Source organism: Rhinolophus sinicus, chromosome 12 (assembly GCF_057876585.1).
Source record: "Rhinolophus sinicus isolate RSI-liver-muscle chromosome 12, RSI-T2T, whole genome shotgun sequence".
Taxonomy (NCBI): Eukaryota; Metazoa; Chordata; class Mammalia; order Chiroptera; family Rhinolophidae; genus Rhinolophus; species Rhinolophus sinicus.
The window spans coordinates 13,781,838-13,799,052 of NC_142512.1; the positions used below are offsets into that span (position 1 = coordinate 13,781,838).

Consider the following 17,215-nt stretch of genomic DNA (forward strand, 5'->3'; position numbering starts at 1 on the left):
GGTTAGATTTACACTTCCTGTACCTGTGATCCTGGGAGAAGAGGATTCCCATGTTATTGTGTATGAAGAAGTGTGTTCGGGGATATCTCATCTGCATATTGCAACCTAAGAATTTAGCCAACATCACTAGATTTTGGGCATTTTAGAACAAAATCAAAGGACTAAGTGATACCCAGAGGCGCCCACTTGCAGCCAGGAGGACTGTGACAGAGGCAGGATGTGCCCACCCTTTAAGCCACCCTGGGCTTTGACATAGACCAGCAGGACCAGGATTTGCTGGAGGGAAGTCAGGCACATCCAGGCAGCCTGTCTTTCCAAGAGGATGAAGACTCCTTGGCCTGCGCCAAATTTAACATTAGGAGGCATGCCCATCCTAAAAATGCCCAAGAGCCGGAGACGGAGGGACCACTGCGAATCACTGGAATTTGGTTTCCCAAAGAGCAAGCTTGGAGGAGGATTTATTGAGGAGACACACCCAGCTGCACGTAGGACTCTGCCTGGGCTCTGGGCGCCTCTGGGGGACAGGACGTGAGGAAGGAGCTCGTGTAAAGCTCAAGCCCTGTCAGATAGGGGACTTCCTCCAGCGTGCACTCTGGACTCCTTCATACCTTTTGGTCAGTCTGGAAGGTGACTGGTATAGTGGGAAGCACACCAGCCCTCTTTCCCCAGCTGGACTTGAGAAAATCCTTCAACCTCGATGGCCCACATCTGTGAGATAAATGGGAAGGACAAGAAGACTTGGAAAGTCCCTCCAGCGTTGACATTCTAGGATCTGCTTGCCTCATAGCTCCTGTCTCCCTAGACACTGTTTGACACTAAACTCCTGGCACCATCCCTATTTCCACTGGCTTATAAGGAGACAGACAACAAACACATAAATAAACACACAAACAAATAAATCCTTTCAGATAGTTGTAGTGCAGTCAGGAGATGAAACCAGGCAGTGTGTTAGCATGACTTGGGGTAGAGGGTGGGGGGAAGCATTAGGTCTGGTGGTCAGGGAAGGCCATTCTGAGGAATGGCAGTTGAGTTGAAACCTGGGTGACAAGAACAAAACATTTGGGACAGCTTGGGGGGAAGGTGTTATAGATCAATTACAGGGCAAATGCAAGGGCCCTGAAGGGCATGTGTTTGAGGCATAAGGAGAAGGCCAGAGGGGCTAAAATAAGGTGAATGAGGGGGTGGATAAAAGTTGGGTCATGCACAGTCCTGTAGTGTACAGGGAGTCCTTGGACTTTATTCTAAGGGCAACACTATATTAAGCTCTGGGAAGTTTTAAGCAGAGGAGTGACCCGATTGGATTTTTTTGCTCTGTGTTCTAGGGGGTGGGGCCCCAGTGGTTGCTCCCTCCCTTGCAGGCTTGGGGTGGAGCAAGGTAAGGGGGTGCCCCAGCAGTGAAGACTCGGCTTCTTGTGTGGGTGGCCCATTGCAAGTCAACCCTGCAAGCTTGCATCCTTCCCAGAGGCCTCTCCTGCTCTCTGGGTCCACCCCAGCTCCAGGAGAACCAGTTCTTCAGCCCAATGAGCACCTACCCAGAGTCATGAGTCCACGTTTTGGTTATAACTGGGGAGTGCCCCATTGACATCCTCATGCCTAATTCCATCCATGTCACCAGCCACGTTCACAGCCCCATTTCCATGCCTGTTTCCCTCAGAACCTAATTCCCACTCTAGACTTGAGCAGAGCTGCCACTCCTGCTTCGTTGGTAGAGAGAGACTGGCTCGGGGGAGACCTATTGATAGTGGGTTATGACTTGAGGAGGCAGCTTTTGGAGGATGGAGGTAGATCCCCACCACTTATGGTGACACCCACCCAAACTCTTCTACAACATCAGCTCCTTTCTCTATTTGCCCAAGATCCCCTCCCACCTTATCCTCTGGTCACCTGCGTGCCTCTGCCTCCTCCCTAACCCCCACAGAGTGTCTTACCACTGGAGTAGAAGGTTGAGGCTGGGCCTCTCATCCTTCTGCCCCAGGACCCTTTGTCCCAGAGGAGCCTGGAGGCGCAGTTTCCCAAGCCCCTGAGCCTCAATTCTTACTCTACCCCACCCTGTTCCTCACCAAGCCTTAGCAGCCCCCTGGGGACACAGTCTCCAGGGAAGGGGAGTGGCTAGAAAGCAGGAGGCTGGGAGAGTTTACATCATCAGCCTCCCATCATCCCCCAAGAGTCATCAAACTAGCAGAGCAGAGCCCGGATGGCGGGCCTGACCGGCCTGACAGCTCCCATCCTCAGTGGGGACAGCATACTGCCAGGCCGATTAGACAGCGCTGACAGTCACCCAGGGTGGGGGCATGACCTTCATCCCCAGCCTTCTCCCCCATCCTGCCTCCATCCCCGTAACCCGTCCCCCCACACACGTGACTCCCTGCCCTTCAACCCTTACCCCAATTTGTCTCACTCTCTGAATCTTCACCCTAATTCCAAGCCCATTTTCGATGCAGTTCTTAATCCTGACCTTGTCCTCATCACTAACCCATCCAACCATTAAGAATCATGTTTCAAAAATCTCCCAGGTACCAAGTATTTGCCAGGAGGTGGGGAGAAAACCATTGGTTAAATGATACCATGTTTTCCCAAAAGTAAGACCTAGCCAGACCATCAACTCTAATGCGTGTTTTGGAGCAAAAATTAACATAAGACCCAGTCTTATATTATATTATATGAGACCTGGTCTTATATTATATTAAAATAAGACCAGGTCTTATATTAATTTTTGCTCCACTAGACTCATTAGAGCTAATGGTCCAGCTAGGTCTTATTTTCGGGGAAACACAGTAGTCTAATCTAGTGGGGAGGGTGGACTTCAATCAAAAATGATAGTCACCATTTTGTGAGAGCCATTAATAGTTAAATTTAGCCTTCCTTGGTGAAGCAATTCTCAAGCTAATATCAGAAGGAAGAGGAAACATTAATCAGGTCCAAGAGGTAGAGAAGGGTAGCATGTGAAAAGCCCTGTGGTTGGAAGGGGCTGACCTTACTTCCTTCATTTCTTTACTCAAAAGTCCCTTCTCAAAGAGCTCTTCCCTGGCCGCTCTGTATCTAAAGTTTCTCCCTTATGCTTTATATTATCCTTCCATGCTTTGTTTTTTCTCTTCAGCACTTATAACTATTAAGCATACTGTTTAATTTGCTTGGTTATTAGGTAAATTTGTCTGTTCCCGCACTAGAATGTAATCTCCAGGAGGGAGGGCAGGGATTTGCTTTGGTTACATTGCATTCTTAGGGTCTGTCACAGAGCCAAGCACATAGTAGGGGCTCCATTAGTGTCTGATAATGATGAACGAAAGGCAGACAGAGTCCCAGACAGAACAGAGCAAAGGAGAACATGGTGGGGGATGAGACCTGTGAGGTAGACCATGTGGGTCATGTGAAGGGGTGATGTCATTATCTCAAAGGCAAGAAGGAGCCACTGCCAGGCTTGATCTGGGGTTGGAGGGGACGGGGGTGACATGATAGATTTGGGTCTTAAAAAGGTCATTTTGCTCCCTAACTCCAACCACATCTGTATCCCTACGCTCAACCTGAATTGCAATCTCATCCCTATTCGTCACCCAATCAGGAAGCTCCCAGAACCTTCTCTCCATCTTAGAATCCCAGCTCCCTTTGGCCTTAACTTGGCCCGGGCACTGTGTGACTTTCCCTCAATGGTGATAGAAGGGTGCCACCAGGGAGGAAACCTGGGCTGGTGCTTCCTGGTTGGCAGGAACTGCCCCTGGGAGGCAGAAGGAAAGAGGGCAGGTCCGGAAAAGGGGGACGGGAATGTGACTCTCTCCTCATTCTCCCTGGGTCCCAAACGCTATCTGCTGAGAGAAAAATTCTGAGTCTCTCTCATAATATAATCTTAGTCCCAACACCTCCCTGAACTCAGCCCTATCCTGAGGCCTGATCCCGCCCCAGTCCTCATGGCTCTGGTTTCTGTGATTCTAAGAAATTAGCCCCCAATCCCAACCTCTTTTCCATTCCAGATTTATTTTCTTCAGAGTGCTTAATATCCAAAACTACAGCAAACAAATTATTGTTTACTATTTCTTTTCCTCTCTCCAAGCTTTAGCAAGCTCTGTGTGTAGTTTACTTCTTCTTTGTATCTGCAGTGCCTAGAACAGTGCCTGGAACACTGCATATACTCCTTAAACATCTCCTGAACAAATGATGGCATGGAGGAATGAATGACCTGGTTCCCGACAAACCCAATACCATGGGAGCCCAACCCTGACTCTAACCCTCTTCCTAGCTTCATTCTTTTTGTTTCTTTTTTTGGGGAGTGGGAGGTGAGTACTTTATAAAATTGAATGATAACGTAGGTATAGTAAAATACATATAGTGCTCTATACACCACTCAGATCAAGATACAGAACACCTCTAGCTGCCTACATGGCTCTCCCATTTCAGAGCTACTCATTAGCCTGACTTTTATAAGAATCACTTAGTTTTGCCTGTTCTTGAACTTTGTATCAATGGAATGATAGATCCTGTACTCTTTTATGTCTGGCTTCTTTAACGCAATATAATTGTAGTAAGATTCAGCCACATCATAGTTCATTCTTTTTTTTCATCGCTGGGTAAAATTCTATGTTATGATTACATCACAAATTATATATCCATTCTTAGCTTAGTTCTTGTGCAAGAAGTGTACAACTGTCTTCTATTTTTGTAGTCAACCCCAATTCCTCCTCAGCTTATCTTGGCTTGTCAGGAATCAACAAATTCCTCCTCTTCCATCGCTGATCACCTCTCTCTGGAGCCTCTCTGCACCCTAGGGTCCCTGAGCTCTAGCTTCAACACCCACCACCCTTTCTGTCATGGGCTCTGGGTCCTGGGGTGGAAGGATGTGCTAGCCTTCCCGCTGGGGCCACTACTTGCCCCATTTCCCAGAGAGGAATGCCAGGCAGCAGGCCAGCTGTACAGCGAGTTTGTGCTGCACCCTCTCCCCTACCCCCCACCCACTGGGGACCCCCAAACCAATGCCTAACCCACTGCCCATGGGGTGCCCAGCTCTGCAGCCCATGGAGGCGGGCCGAAGGAAAGAGCTTATTAGGCTGATAAAGATCTGGAGGCCCCGCCCAGACCCCTCCCCCAACTTCCCTGAGGCCCTGGCTCAGGCTGGACTGGCTCCCCCACCCTGAAGTCTCCTTCATTCAAGGCATCTTCCATCCGCCCTCTCAGAGGCAGGCCCAGCGCCCTGCCTCCTGTTCCTCCCTGCCTGTTCCTAAGGGCTTGCAGCCCAGAAGCTGGCTCACCAGCCAGGAGCACCGCCTCACTTCAGCCTGCCTGGCTCCCATCCTGCCCGCCAAGGGCAAGAGCTTCTCCAGGCTCTGGGCTGTTAGGGGGTCAGCCATCCTTGCCTCACTTTACTATCTCGGGAAGCTGGCCCTTTCCACGCTTCTGTGTGTGGCTTCCCCTGCCTGGCTTGGACCCTCCACACAGCACCTCACAGGGTCTGGGATTGAGCTCCCTCCTGAAGAGCAGCCATGGCCACCTACAAAGTCAAGGTGGCCACTGGTACCGACTTCTTGTCGGGAACGACGGACTCCATCTTGCTGACCATCATCGGAACCCAAGGAGAGAGCCATAAACAGCTGCTGAACCACTTTGGGAGAGACTTTGCAACTGGGGCGGTGAGTGTGTGTGTGTGAATCTTTGTGTATGTGTGTGTGTGGTGTGTGTGTGTATGTGTGAGTGTGTGTGTGTGGTGTATGTGTGAATGTGGTGTATGTGTATGTGTGAGTGTGGTGTATATGTGTCTGCATGTATGTGTGTATTACGAGTTTGGTGTGTATATGTATGTGTATATGTGTGAGTGTGGTGTGTGTATGCATGTAGGTGTGTGGGGTGTGTACATGTCTGTGTGAGTATATGTGGTTTACGTGTGTGTGTGTGTGTGTTATGTGTGTAGTGTGTGTGTATCTGTGTGACTGTGTGTCTGGGGAGCACGAGGAGGTGTGCAGAGGAAGGGGACAGAGCTTGGCCAGGAGGGTCCAGAGCTCTGGGAGAGGTCTAAGAGCAGTGGGGCTCTAAGAATGGCTCTGGGTGCCCCTCAACCCAGACCTGGCTCCCAACCTTCCACAGTCTTTGAACCATCCTACTTCCTGCCTAGTTTGTCACCTCTCATCCCTTTTTGGTCATTCTTCATCCCTCTCCCTCACCTTTCCTCACCTCTTCTCACCTCTCCTCTCTTTCCCTCTTCCTCTCTCTCATTACTCGCTCCACACCCCTCATCTCTCAACCCTCTTCTATTCCCCTTTTCTTTTTTTCTTTCTCATCCCCTTTCCACTCCCTCTTCCCTTATCCTTTCCCATTTCCTGTCTCACCTCCTCCCTCATTCCTCTCTCTCCTATTCTCACTCACTTTTTCTAAGTTAAGGTGCATCATAACTGGCTTAAATTCATATTGCAGTCTCTGTAACTTCAAATGGCATCAAACTATCCTGTCCAGTGGGGGCCTGCCTGCTCCGTGATGGAAGGCACCCTTTCTTTGCCAGGCCCTCACCCCTCAGACCTGATTTGAGTCAGGTCCAGCCACCTGCTGCTATGTGACCTTAATAGATCACTCTATGTGGCCATTTCTGAATCTCCACATCTTCACTGATAAGTTGGAGAAAAAGGGGCTATTTGGACCTCTTCTGCCCACTTTAAGACTAGGAGGCCTGAGGACCCGGAACTCCTCTTGGGCTTCTTTATACAACAGCCCTTGGGGATCTGCCTGGTTCCTGCAGCCTCAGACAGCTGGGGAGGTGGGTGGGAAAATGGGACCTCAGGAGCTCTGAGTGGAGAAAAAGGAGGGTTTGGGTCTTGCCTAGCCCTGGGTAGATGGGTCCCAGCAGGGGACACTCAGGTTAGAGCGGTAGGCGTAGAGCCCAAAGATCAGGTCACCCTTGTTCAGGGAGGTGAGGCATGAGCAGGGCCTGGGTGAGGAGCCAGACCCGTAGGAGGCCTGAGAAGCCAGGATTGAGTCCTACACACTCAGCTGGCCCTGTACCCTGCCCAGGTGGACGAGTACACTGTCCAGTGCCAGCAGGACCTGGGGGAGCTCATCATCATCCGTCTGCACAAGGAGCGCTACTCCTTCTTTCCCAAGAAATCTTGGTACTGCAACTACGTGCAGATCTGTGCACCCAATGGCCGTATCTACCACTTCCCCGCCTACCAGTGGATGGAAGGCTACGAGACCCTGGCACTCCGGGAAGCTACAGGCAAGCCCTCATTACCCCATCCCATGCCATTCATTTGGTCCCTTGCTCTGGCCAAGCCGCCTCAGCATGGCCACTCTGGATTCCCCACGTCAGCCAGGTGCCAGCCCCACAGGGATTCTCAGGAATGCCTGACGCTCTCACACATTACTCTCGGTCATCACAGCTGTGTTGGGCCCAGCTAGGGCTGCACCCTGAGGAATGGAAATGTATGGGGCATGGAATGACCCTCAGAGTGTCAGGCTCCCAGGTTCTGGCAGGAGACAAGCGTGCTGTTACCTTTACTGTCCTCTCCTAGATTCCCATGGTTTGCCTGGCCATTCTGAAAAGACCACTTGCTACTCTGGGTACAGGCCTCAGGACTCTGATAGGATGTCTTATTTATTCCAAATATCATGTCCTGCTACTCCAAAAAGACTCCCTGTTATTCCAGCAGAGTTCTGTTACTACTACAGGATACCTTGTTGTGCTAATTGGATGCCCCAGCACACCAACTGCTGCCTTGTTTTTCATTAAGAAGGCGGTTAGTTCAACAGTTCTCTATGGTACTATAACAGGAGGACTTGTGCCTTATTACGATGCTCTGGGTTTCTAATTTAGCATTCTTTACACTAATGGGATGTTCTGCTCCAAAGGATTCCCTGTTATCCCATCAGGACACCTTATTTCTCTAATAGGACTCACTGCTAATTCGAAAGTCCCCTCTTAGTCAGGTAAGGCTCCATCCCACTCCAGTAGGAGGCCTTGTTACTCATACAGACTGTTGGGGTTTTTCTTGGTGGCCCAGCTGTTTTCAAATTGCTTAGTTGCTCCCATGCAAGAGTGACAAAACCTGAGTGCCTGAGCTCCTTATGTTTACCCCTTCCACAGCTTTTGTCTGGCAGGCTTAGGCCAGCTTCCTAATATGTGGCTGCTACATGGGGACTGCAGGCCTGTCCTCTTTTGTCCCCCTGGCTCCACCACCCAAGCTTCTTCTGGCCTCCCTCGAGGTGGGTGGGAGGGAAGGGCAAAGCTGAGGGGGCCCAGGGGCCTGAAGCTCCATCTTCCCCGCAGCTGACCACCCTCTTCTGTCTCTCATTTCCCTGTGGCAAGAGCCTTTACCTGGGAGCAGGGGAACAGGGGCTGAAGTGGGAGGGGCAGAGAGAGGCAGGCCTGGGGAAGGGTGAGGAAGTCAAGAGGAGGGTCTCACTGGGGATGTGGAGCATCTTCCCACAGTGATATGTCTGAGTAACATGGAAGCAGGGGACAGGCAGAGTGATGCTGGGTGGCCAGGCAGGAATGGGGTTGGGTGGGGCAGCTGCCACGCAACACCAGGGCAGGGAGACTTGAGTCACCTGCTAGGTCCTTAAAGGGGTGAGGCTCCCACCCTGGGGATGAGGCTGAGCTGGGGCTCTGGGTTGAATAACTCCAGCGGGCACTGTTCACCTAGAATACAACATGAGCTGAGGCAGATGGAGAAGGGAGAGGCTGGTGAAGGGGTCTTGAGGGAAAATGATGGGCCTGCAGTTATAGGCACACACCAGCCTGGGACTACCAGCCAGGATGCTGGAGAAAAACAGGTCTAGATTTGGATCTCAGCTCCCCCATGTACTAGTTGGATATCTAGGTAAATTTGTGAATTCTCTTAAGCTTCAGTGTCCTCATCTGTAAAATGGGGCTAACCACAGAACCTACTTTATAGGGTTGATGTGAAAGTCCAATGAGACAACCTCTAAAATGAGTTTTTAAAAGGCTTAACAAGTGTTCGTGGTTGTTAGTGGGTGGTGGATGAGTGGTCAGAAGCAGACTGCCTTGGTTCAAATCCTAGCTCACTGTTTTCTCTTTATGTAATATTGACTGTTTTCTCCTTGTAAAATAAGCATGATGATGTTTTCCCTTAACTGAAACTGTGAGGGCCAGAGGGGTTTTGAAATTCAGATTTTATATATAAATGCATATACACACATACATATATAAAGATACATACATATCTTTATCTTTATCTATGTATCTTCTGTATATATATATATATATACATATATATATATATATATATACATATATACACACACACACACACACACACACACACCATATATTATGTGATATATCCACCAGAGTACCCCCAATCAAATATACTAATATCTCTGCAGCAAAAACTATGAATAGTTACACTAAGTAAGTTAAATGAAGACTGTCTACAGCTTCAAGTAAATTTTGAGCAGGTTTTGCTGACCAAGGAATTTGTGCCTAACTTGTAGAAAAAACAAACCAACCTGATTTGCATAGCCTGTTGGATTTTGGAATTGTGGAGAGCAGGTTGTGAGCCTACAATATTAGTCACCTGATTTATAAGGTTGTTCTTGTGTGGATTAAATTATTAATAGAAGGAAAGTGTTTAGAAAGTGCCCTTACCTAGTAAGTGCTAAATAACTGTCATTGTGTCAGTGGGTCTGGAAGAGAGACTTCCTTACAGCAGCACAGCCCAGCTTGAGGGGTAAAGTGAGAGGAAGGAGGGTGGTCCCTGTTCCTTTTGTTTTAGTTTTTGGGAGGAGACACACCCTCTGTCCTTCTCCCAGAGTAAGTCTTCCCCATCCCTAGCTGTGCCCCCCACCCCAGCTGACCTGGGAGTCAGAAGAGAATTCTGATCCCTGAAGTAGGCAGGGGCAGGCAGAGGCTGGGGCTGGGGGGGTGGGGGTGTCCAATCTGAGCCCCCTCTTTGGAATACCTACAGGAAAGACAACAGCAGACGACACACTCCCGATCCTTCTGGAGCACCGACGGGAGGAAATCAGAGCCAAGCAGGACTTATACCAGTGAGGGGAGGGTGGCACGGGTTAAGGGAGGTCAGGGGTCCAGGGATGGCTTTGCCCTCTGTCCCTGAGATGGTTCATGGCCATCAGGGCCCACCAACTCGGCGTCTCTTTGCAGCTGGAGGGTCTTTGTTCCTGGCCTGCCCAACTACGTGCACATCCCCAGCTACCGCCCTCCTGTCCGGAGAAACCCCAACCGGCCTGAGTAAGGACCTGAGGCAGCCTTGGGGCCCTCCCAGGGCAGACCCTGGACTCTGTCCCCTTCTTTGAGCCCTGGACTCCAGATGCGGGTTCCCAGCCCTGCACTCCTTCCCACAGGTGGAATGGTTATGTCCCCGGATTCCCGATTCTCATCAATGTTAAGGCCACCAGGTTCCTGAACTCAAATCTTCGTTTTTCTTTCGTCAAGACAGCCTCCTTCTTTTTTCGCCTGGGGCCCATGTGAGTCTGTGTGAGTGGCACGGGGGTGGTGGTGGTGAGGGCTCCTGAAAAGACTGCCCCTCTCCCTCTGCTCCATGCTCTCCTCCACCACGGGCCCGGGAGGTTGGAATAGCCAGGAAGGCAGAGGGAGCTAAAAAGACAGGCCAGAAAACCTGAGAGGTGACACTCAGAGACAGATCTAGAAAGACCTTGAGCTGTGGGCCCAGGAGACCCTGAACCCAGAGATTTTGAGACTCCGAGACCTAAGTGGGGTAGTGCAGCTCTGCGGGCATTTGGCATCCTTCCCTTGAATCCCACCTCGTAGGTCACTGAAGTTCAAACTCCGCGGTCTGGTGGACTGCAAACAGTCGTGGAAGAGACTGAAGGACATTAAGAAAATTTTCCCTGCCCACAAGTCTGTTACCTCTGGTATGTCGCGGGGCATCACGAACGGAACACGGGGAACCTACTTATCTCTGGAGGAAGGAACACAAGACACGTCCAGGAGGCAGGACCCCCACGTCAGCGCAGTGGCGTGGGAGGAACCGGCGAACCTGAGGCAGGAGTCGAGAATTGTGTGGGCGCGCCCTCTGGCGGCCCCTTGGAAAACGTCGCCTGGGCCCCTGCGGCCGCTCAAGGGGAGGATGAGGGCTTTTTCGTTTTCTTCTTGGGTGTCCATTGTCTACCTCTGTCTTGGGCCTTGGCCCCATGCCTTTCTGTCCCTGATGGGGATAAGGTCGTGTCATGACGCTCCTGTGCCATCCTCCTCCCTCAGAATACGTGGCCGAACACTGGGCAGAGGACAGCTTCTTTGGGTACCAGTACCTCAATGGCATCAACCCAGGCCTGATCCGCCGCTGCACGCGGATTCCAGACAAGTTCCCCGTCACAGATGACATGGTGGCCCCGTTCCTGGGCGACGGAACGTGCCTGCAAGCGGAGTTGGAGGTAAGGTTTGGTCCAGCAGAGACCTCCTCGGCCTGCTGGCCTTCTTCACTCCCTGGCATCCCCATCTCTGCCCACCTCTGCTGCCCGTAGAGAGTTCCACCCCCTTCCTTATCCCCCACTTGGTTCCTGGCCAACCCTTGCATCTGGGGGATACTCTGTACCCAAGGTGTGGGTCATGGGTGCCCGTGTTGGTGCCTACCTGTCTACTCATCGTGGCTCCCCTCCAGAAGGGGAACATTTACCTGGCAGACTACCGCATCTTGGAGGGCGTCCCCACTGTTGAGCTCAACGGCCAGAAGCAGCACCAATGCGCCCCCCTTTGCCTGCTGCACTTTAACCCGGAAGGGAACATGATGCCCATTGCCATCCAGGTGCTTAGGGTGCAGGCCCCACTGCTGTGTGAGCGTGTTGCCAGTGTGTGAGCCTCCATATGTGCATGAATGTGTGTGTGCACTTATGTGAGTGTGGAGGCCTGTGTATATACTTGTATGCCCCTGTCTATGTGAGTGTTTAGTGAGTGGGTCAGCCTGTGTGTGTGTGTGTGTGTGTGTGTGTGTGTGTGTGTACATGTGAACCTTATGTCCCTATGTGTGCACCTATTTGTGAGGGCTTGTGCCTGTGTGAGTGTGTAAGCATGTGTGTCCATATAAGTATATGTCCCTGTGTGTGCATCTGAGAATATACCTATGCTTATGTATGTCCCTATTTATGTGTGTGGCTGGTGATGAGCCTGGTGTGTGGCCCTGTGTGTAAGCCTTGGGCTGAGTCTCTGTGTGTCCCGACATGTGCATGTTTGTATGCTGCCACTGTGTGCCTCCCATGCATAAACTTGGGTTCCTGTGGGTGCAGCTGTGTGTAGAGTGCATTCTGTGAGTATAAGCATGGAAGTATTGAGCTAATTAGACTTAGCTGCTGCCTTGAGAGTCTGGTCTGGCAGAAAAGGGAACTGAGGTGCTTTCTTCCCAGAGGTCCCCACTAAGGTCAGATCCAAGTTAGAAAAAAATCACCCCTCTGGGGGGGATCAGTCAAACCCTGATGCTCCTGGCTCATTAGTGGAACAGTGTAGGCTAGTTTTCAGTAGTCGTCTCCCCCCACGGTGCTGGGTACCCTTGTGCAGTGCACAACTGAATGTAGCAGCCATGGGGTTGAGATAAGAAAGGCTTCTCAGAGGAGGCAGCTTGTGGGCTGATTCTTGAAGAATCAGTGGGAGCTACCAGGTAGAGAAAGGGACAGGGGAAGGGATTACAGGCTGTGGGAACAGCAAGAGCAAATGTGAGGAGGGAAGAAAGGCCCTGGTATGCTCAGGGGACCAGAATGACTGGAGCGTAGGGAGTAGAGTTTTATACTTCCTCAGACTCCCCTTGGCCTCCTTCCTGCAGTGGGGGCCCTTGTGTGTGGCTCTTTGTGCTCATCTAACCCTCCCTCTTTACCTATCCTCAGCTTAGCCAGACCCCTGGACCCGATTGCCCCATCTTCCTGCCCAGTGACTCTGAGTGGGACTGGCTGCTGGCCAAGACGTGGGTACGCAACGCTGAGTTCTTCTGCCATGAAGCCATCTCCCACCTGCTGGGGACCCACCTCGTCGCTGAGGCCTTCAGCCTGGCTGTGCTGAGGCAGCTGCCCATGTGCCACCCTCTCTACAAGGTATGGGCTTGGACAAAGGGACCTCTGTGAAGCATCACTGCCCTCACCCAGCCGCAGAAAGCCACTTGGTTCACTCAGCAGTTAGAGGGATTCCAGTCAGACTTGGAGAGGCAGCTGGGGACCCATAAGACATCACTTGAGTGGGGACTTCCCAAAGTGAGAGTGTCTGATGTTGCAGAAATGGAGGTGCCGAGGTCCTTTGGGGGATAACTTCCGTTCTCTCTCATTGTCCATCTTGCTTCCTCTCACAGCTCCTCATCCCTCACACCCGATACACCATTCAGATCAACAGCATTGGGCGGGCCCTCCTCCTCAATGAGGGGGGGCTCTCTGCCAGGGTAAGACTTCTGCCCCCAACCCCAGCAAGAAATTTGCTTTCCTTCTGGCTTTTGAGTTAGACTAAAAGCAGGACTTCCCACTTGCCTTTAGATCACGAGGGGGCATGGAGGGAGGGAACTGGTTAAGGTGGATGCTGTGTCTACCAGGACACAGAGGCAGGGGCTGAGTGTGCTGGCTGAAGTGTGAGGGTTCCAGGGGCAGGGAAGGCTGGACAGGGGTTAGAGAGCACTCACTAGATTACATGTGAGATGGGTGCCAGCCTCAGGGGAGAGGACTTGCAGGGACCCGATGGCCCCAGTATATGCCTCCTCCCTGACAGGGTACGTCCCTGGGCCTGGAGGGCTTTGCTGAAGTGATGGCTCGGGCTCTGTCAGAGATGACCTACGACAGCTGCTACCTCCCCAATGACTTTGTGGAGCGCGGGGTTCAGGACCTGCCAGGATATTATTACCGCGATGACTGCTTAGCAGTGTGGGACGCGCTGGAGAGGTAAGGTCGGGACAGCAGTGAGTGGCCCTCAGGATGGACACCCTGGGGTGTTGGAGGGGGCGTGGGGAGCCTTGAAGTACTTGAGCTTGTGTCTGGTGACATCTTCTGACTTTGGCAAGTTACCCTTGCTACCTCTGCCCCATAGGACTTGCCCACCCACAGGCTTGGGGCAGCTCTGGGGCCAGGGCATCTTGGGGAAGGTGGGAGCAGCACAGTTGGGCAGGGCAGGGAGAGGGTCCAAACTGAGGCCCTCTTCCCTGGTCAGGTATGTGACAGAGATCATCACCTACTATTACCCATGTGACGCAGCCGTGGAGGGTGACCCGGAATTGCAGTCCTGGGTGCAGGAGATATTCAAGGAGTGCCTACTAGGGCGTGAAAGCTCAGGTATGGGCCTGGGCACCTGGGCATCCAACAGGGGCCTGGGGCTGTGGGGTGGGCCACCTCGGCTGGGCCAGAGCATGTCTCATTGGGGGCTGAAGGAGGCTAAATCACTGCCCTAGGATTTGTCATGGCCTTTTCCTGTCCCTTGGAACAGTGGCATCTTGAAGAGGTTGGGGAAGAAAGCATGACTGTCTTTTGGTCCCTGTCTGAGCTCAGGGACTGTGGGTTATCTCTGTAGAGACGTGAAAAAGTCCCAGTCCCCCACCTCAAAAACTAACCTTTGTGGACTCAGAAATGAGGCATGAGCTCAAACTGGAAAGGGCAGTGTGCTGTAGTCTGGGGAGCTGGCAGGCTCCAGGAGTGGGGGAGAGCATCCTGAGGTCATGCCACTTGGGCACCCACGCAGCAAGTATTTAGTGAGCATCTATGATGTGACAACCACTGTGCTGGTTATTGGGGAGGCAAAAGAGAACGAGACAGGTAAAGGCGCTGCCCTCAAGAACTTCACAGACTGGGGGAAGGGGGCCTGTTCAAGTAAAGGGGGAGTTACACTATGGCAGAACTGGTGTAGGTTGGGGGGCATAGGAGCCCAGGAGAGACAGCTAACTCAGCTTGGGGAAGGGTGGTAGGTAGAGAGTGGGGTTGGGGAGCAGCAAGCTAAAATCTAGCTGAGATCACAGCTAAGATCTGCAAGTTGGGCAGGTTAGCTGTGAGATGACAGAGGTGGCATTGAAGAGTTCTGGGAGCTGCTGACATGTCCCTGCATCTAGAGCTGAGCGTGGGAGTTGGGCAGGCTCCCAGTGGGGCTAAGGCTGAAGTCATGGGCAAGGGCCAGGTTGCACAGCGTGGTTAAGGAGTTTGGAATTACTCTGAGTGCCATAGGGAACCATGGAGGGGTTTGCAGGGAGATCAGATTTGTGTGTTAGAACATCGGGCTGCACCAGCAGTCACAAGACAGTTTGGGAAGCTACTGTGGTGTCCAGAAGGAAGGTGACAGGGACCTGACCAGGTGGGGGCTGTGGGGATGCAGAGAATTTCAGAGAGACTTGGGAAATAGAAACGACAAAACTTGGTGACTGGTTTGGGTTTGGCAGTGGGGGCCAGGTGGGGGAGGGAGGGACCAAGGGTGACTCCCAGGTTTAGACTTTTCACAGCTGGGTAGATGGCACAAGTCATTTCTTGAGATGGGAGCCTGGAGGGAGGATGGTTTTGGGAGGAAGATGATGGGTCTGGTTTGAATGTGTTGGACTTTTGGAACCTGGGGTCACCATGGCAACCAGGGCTGGCTGCTTACTTGGGAGAACAGGGGAGAAAAGCAAGAAGCCTAATTAGGTGTACAACCAAGAGCCAGACTACTGAGAAATCTATCTGGAAAGTGCAGTCTCAAAAGAAGTATGTGTGTGGTGGGGTCTGGATGAGGGACTGTACTGAATCAGGGCAAGAAAGCCAGGTTTCTTCCAAAGATTTCTAAAGCCGGGACTCTTTCCCCTCTGAGATCTGGGACCCAAGAGGTCCCCCTAAGGGAGCTAGAAGAGGGATCTGAGGGCCCCATCTCAGGCAGGTGCTTGGGGCAGCTCTGGAGGACATCTGACCAAAGCAAGTTGAGGCTCCCTCCCCAAGGTTTGTGGTGTGTCCTGGGGGAACAGGATTGTGGCCACAGGAGGGACAAGCAGGCAGGATGAGGGCAAGGATGTGGCAGCTTTAAGTGTTGGCACGACAGGTTGAGCTGGGCTTGGTTGCGCCCTCTGCCGGCAAGCCAGGACCAGCGCAGGACTGACGTTGCCTCCGCCTTGCCCTGCCGCACAGGCTTCCCCAAGTGCTTGCGAACCGTGCCTGAGCTGATACGATATGTCACCATCGTCATCTACACCTGCTCTGCCAAGCACGCAGCTGTCAACACAGGGCAGGTACCTGTGCTCACCAATCCTTGCCCCAGCCCCAGGCCCAGACCTAACCTTAGTGCCAGTCCCAACCTCAGCTAAAATTCCTAGTTGGGCCTGACCTGTTTCAATCCAAGTTCCAGCTTCAATCCCAGCCTCAATTTAAACTCGAGAGTCCCGGCGTGCTCTCTGATCCAGAACCCTTCCTTTACTCCACCTCCAGCTGGAGTTCACCTCCTGGATGCCCAACTTCCCATCATCCATGCGGAACCCACCGATGCAGGCCAAGGGGCTGACGACTCTGAAGACCTTCATGGACACGTTGCCGGATGTGAAGACCACATGCATCATCCTATTGGTGCTCTGGACACTCAGCCGGGAGCCGGACGACAAGGTGTCCTGGGGCCTCGGGGTGCAGGTGGAGGTGGGGGAACTCTGAGCATAGGCAAGGGGCTGGGAGTTGGGGTGGGGGGTAACGACAGGAGAGGGGTGTAAAGGGAGAGGCTCCTGAACGGGCAGGGCGGAGGGATGGGGGCCCGCTGTGTCTCAGTTGCTCGGTTTTGTACCCGCAGCGGCCCCTGGGACACTTCCCCGACATCCACTTCGTGGAGGATGTCCCGCGGAGGAGCATGGAGACCTTTCGTCAGCGCCTGGCGCAGATCTCGTACAACATACGCCAGCGCAACAAGCGCCTGCCGATCCCCTACTACTACCTAGACCCGGTGCTGATCGAGAACAGCGTTTCTATCTAGGACAGCCCTTCTCGCCTCGCCTCTTCACGCCCTAAGCCCGGCTGTTTTCAAAAAAAGAAAAAAAAAAGAGAAAAAAACATAAAAAGAAAAGGAAAAAACCCACTTCAAATACAGGCCCTGGGTCTGCCAGTGAGCGCGTCGTTTACTAGAGGGGTGGGCTGAGGCGGGGGTTAGGGGTGGGGCGGGGCGGGGGTTAGGGGTGGGCTGAGGCGGGGGTTAGGGGTGGGGCGGGGCGGGGTTAGGGGTGGGGCGGGGGTTAGGGGTGGGGCGGGGCGGGGGTTAGGGGTGGGCTGAGGCGGGGGGGTTAGGGGTGGGGCGGGGCGGGGTTAGGGGTGGGGCGGGGCGGGGGTTAGGGGTGGGGCGGGGCGGGGGTTAGGGGTG

General features: G+C 52.7%; 1 protein-coding gene across 1 annotated transcript; it reads left to right on the top strand.

Moving 5' to 3' along the window:
* The first annotated feature begins 5,158 nt into the window (after positions 1-5,158).
* ALOX12B (arachidonate 12-lipoxygenase, 12R type) lies at positions 5,159-16,956 on the top strand. The gene is made up of 15 exons (XM_019745065.3): positions 5,159-5,615; positions 6,985-7,189; positions 9,900-9,981; positions 10,097-10,183; positions 10,297-10,419; positions 10,724-10,827; positions 11,174-11,346; positions 11,574-11,717; positions 12,787-12,990; positions 13,242-13,328; positions 13,649-13,818; positions 14,084-14,205; positions 16,009-16,109; positions 16,306-16,476; positions 16,655-16,956. Exons 1-15 carry the CDS (start codon positions 5,469-5,471, stop codon positions 16,832-16,834), a joined length of 2,100 nt encoding a protein of 699 aa, XP_019600624.1. The 5' UTR covers positions 5,159-5,468; the 3' UTR covers positions 16,835-16,956.
* The last annotated feature ends 259 nt before the right edge of the window (positions 16,957-17,215 follow it).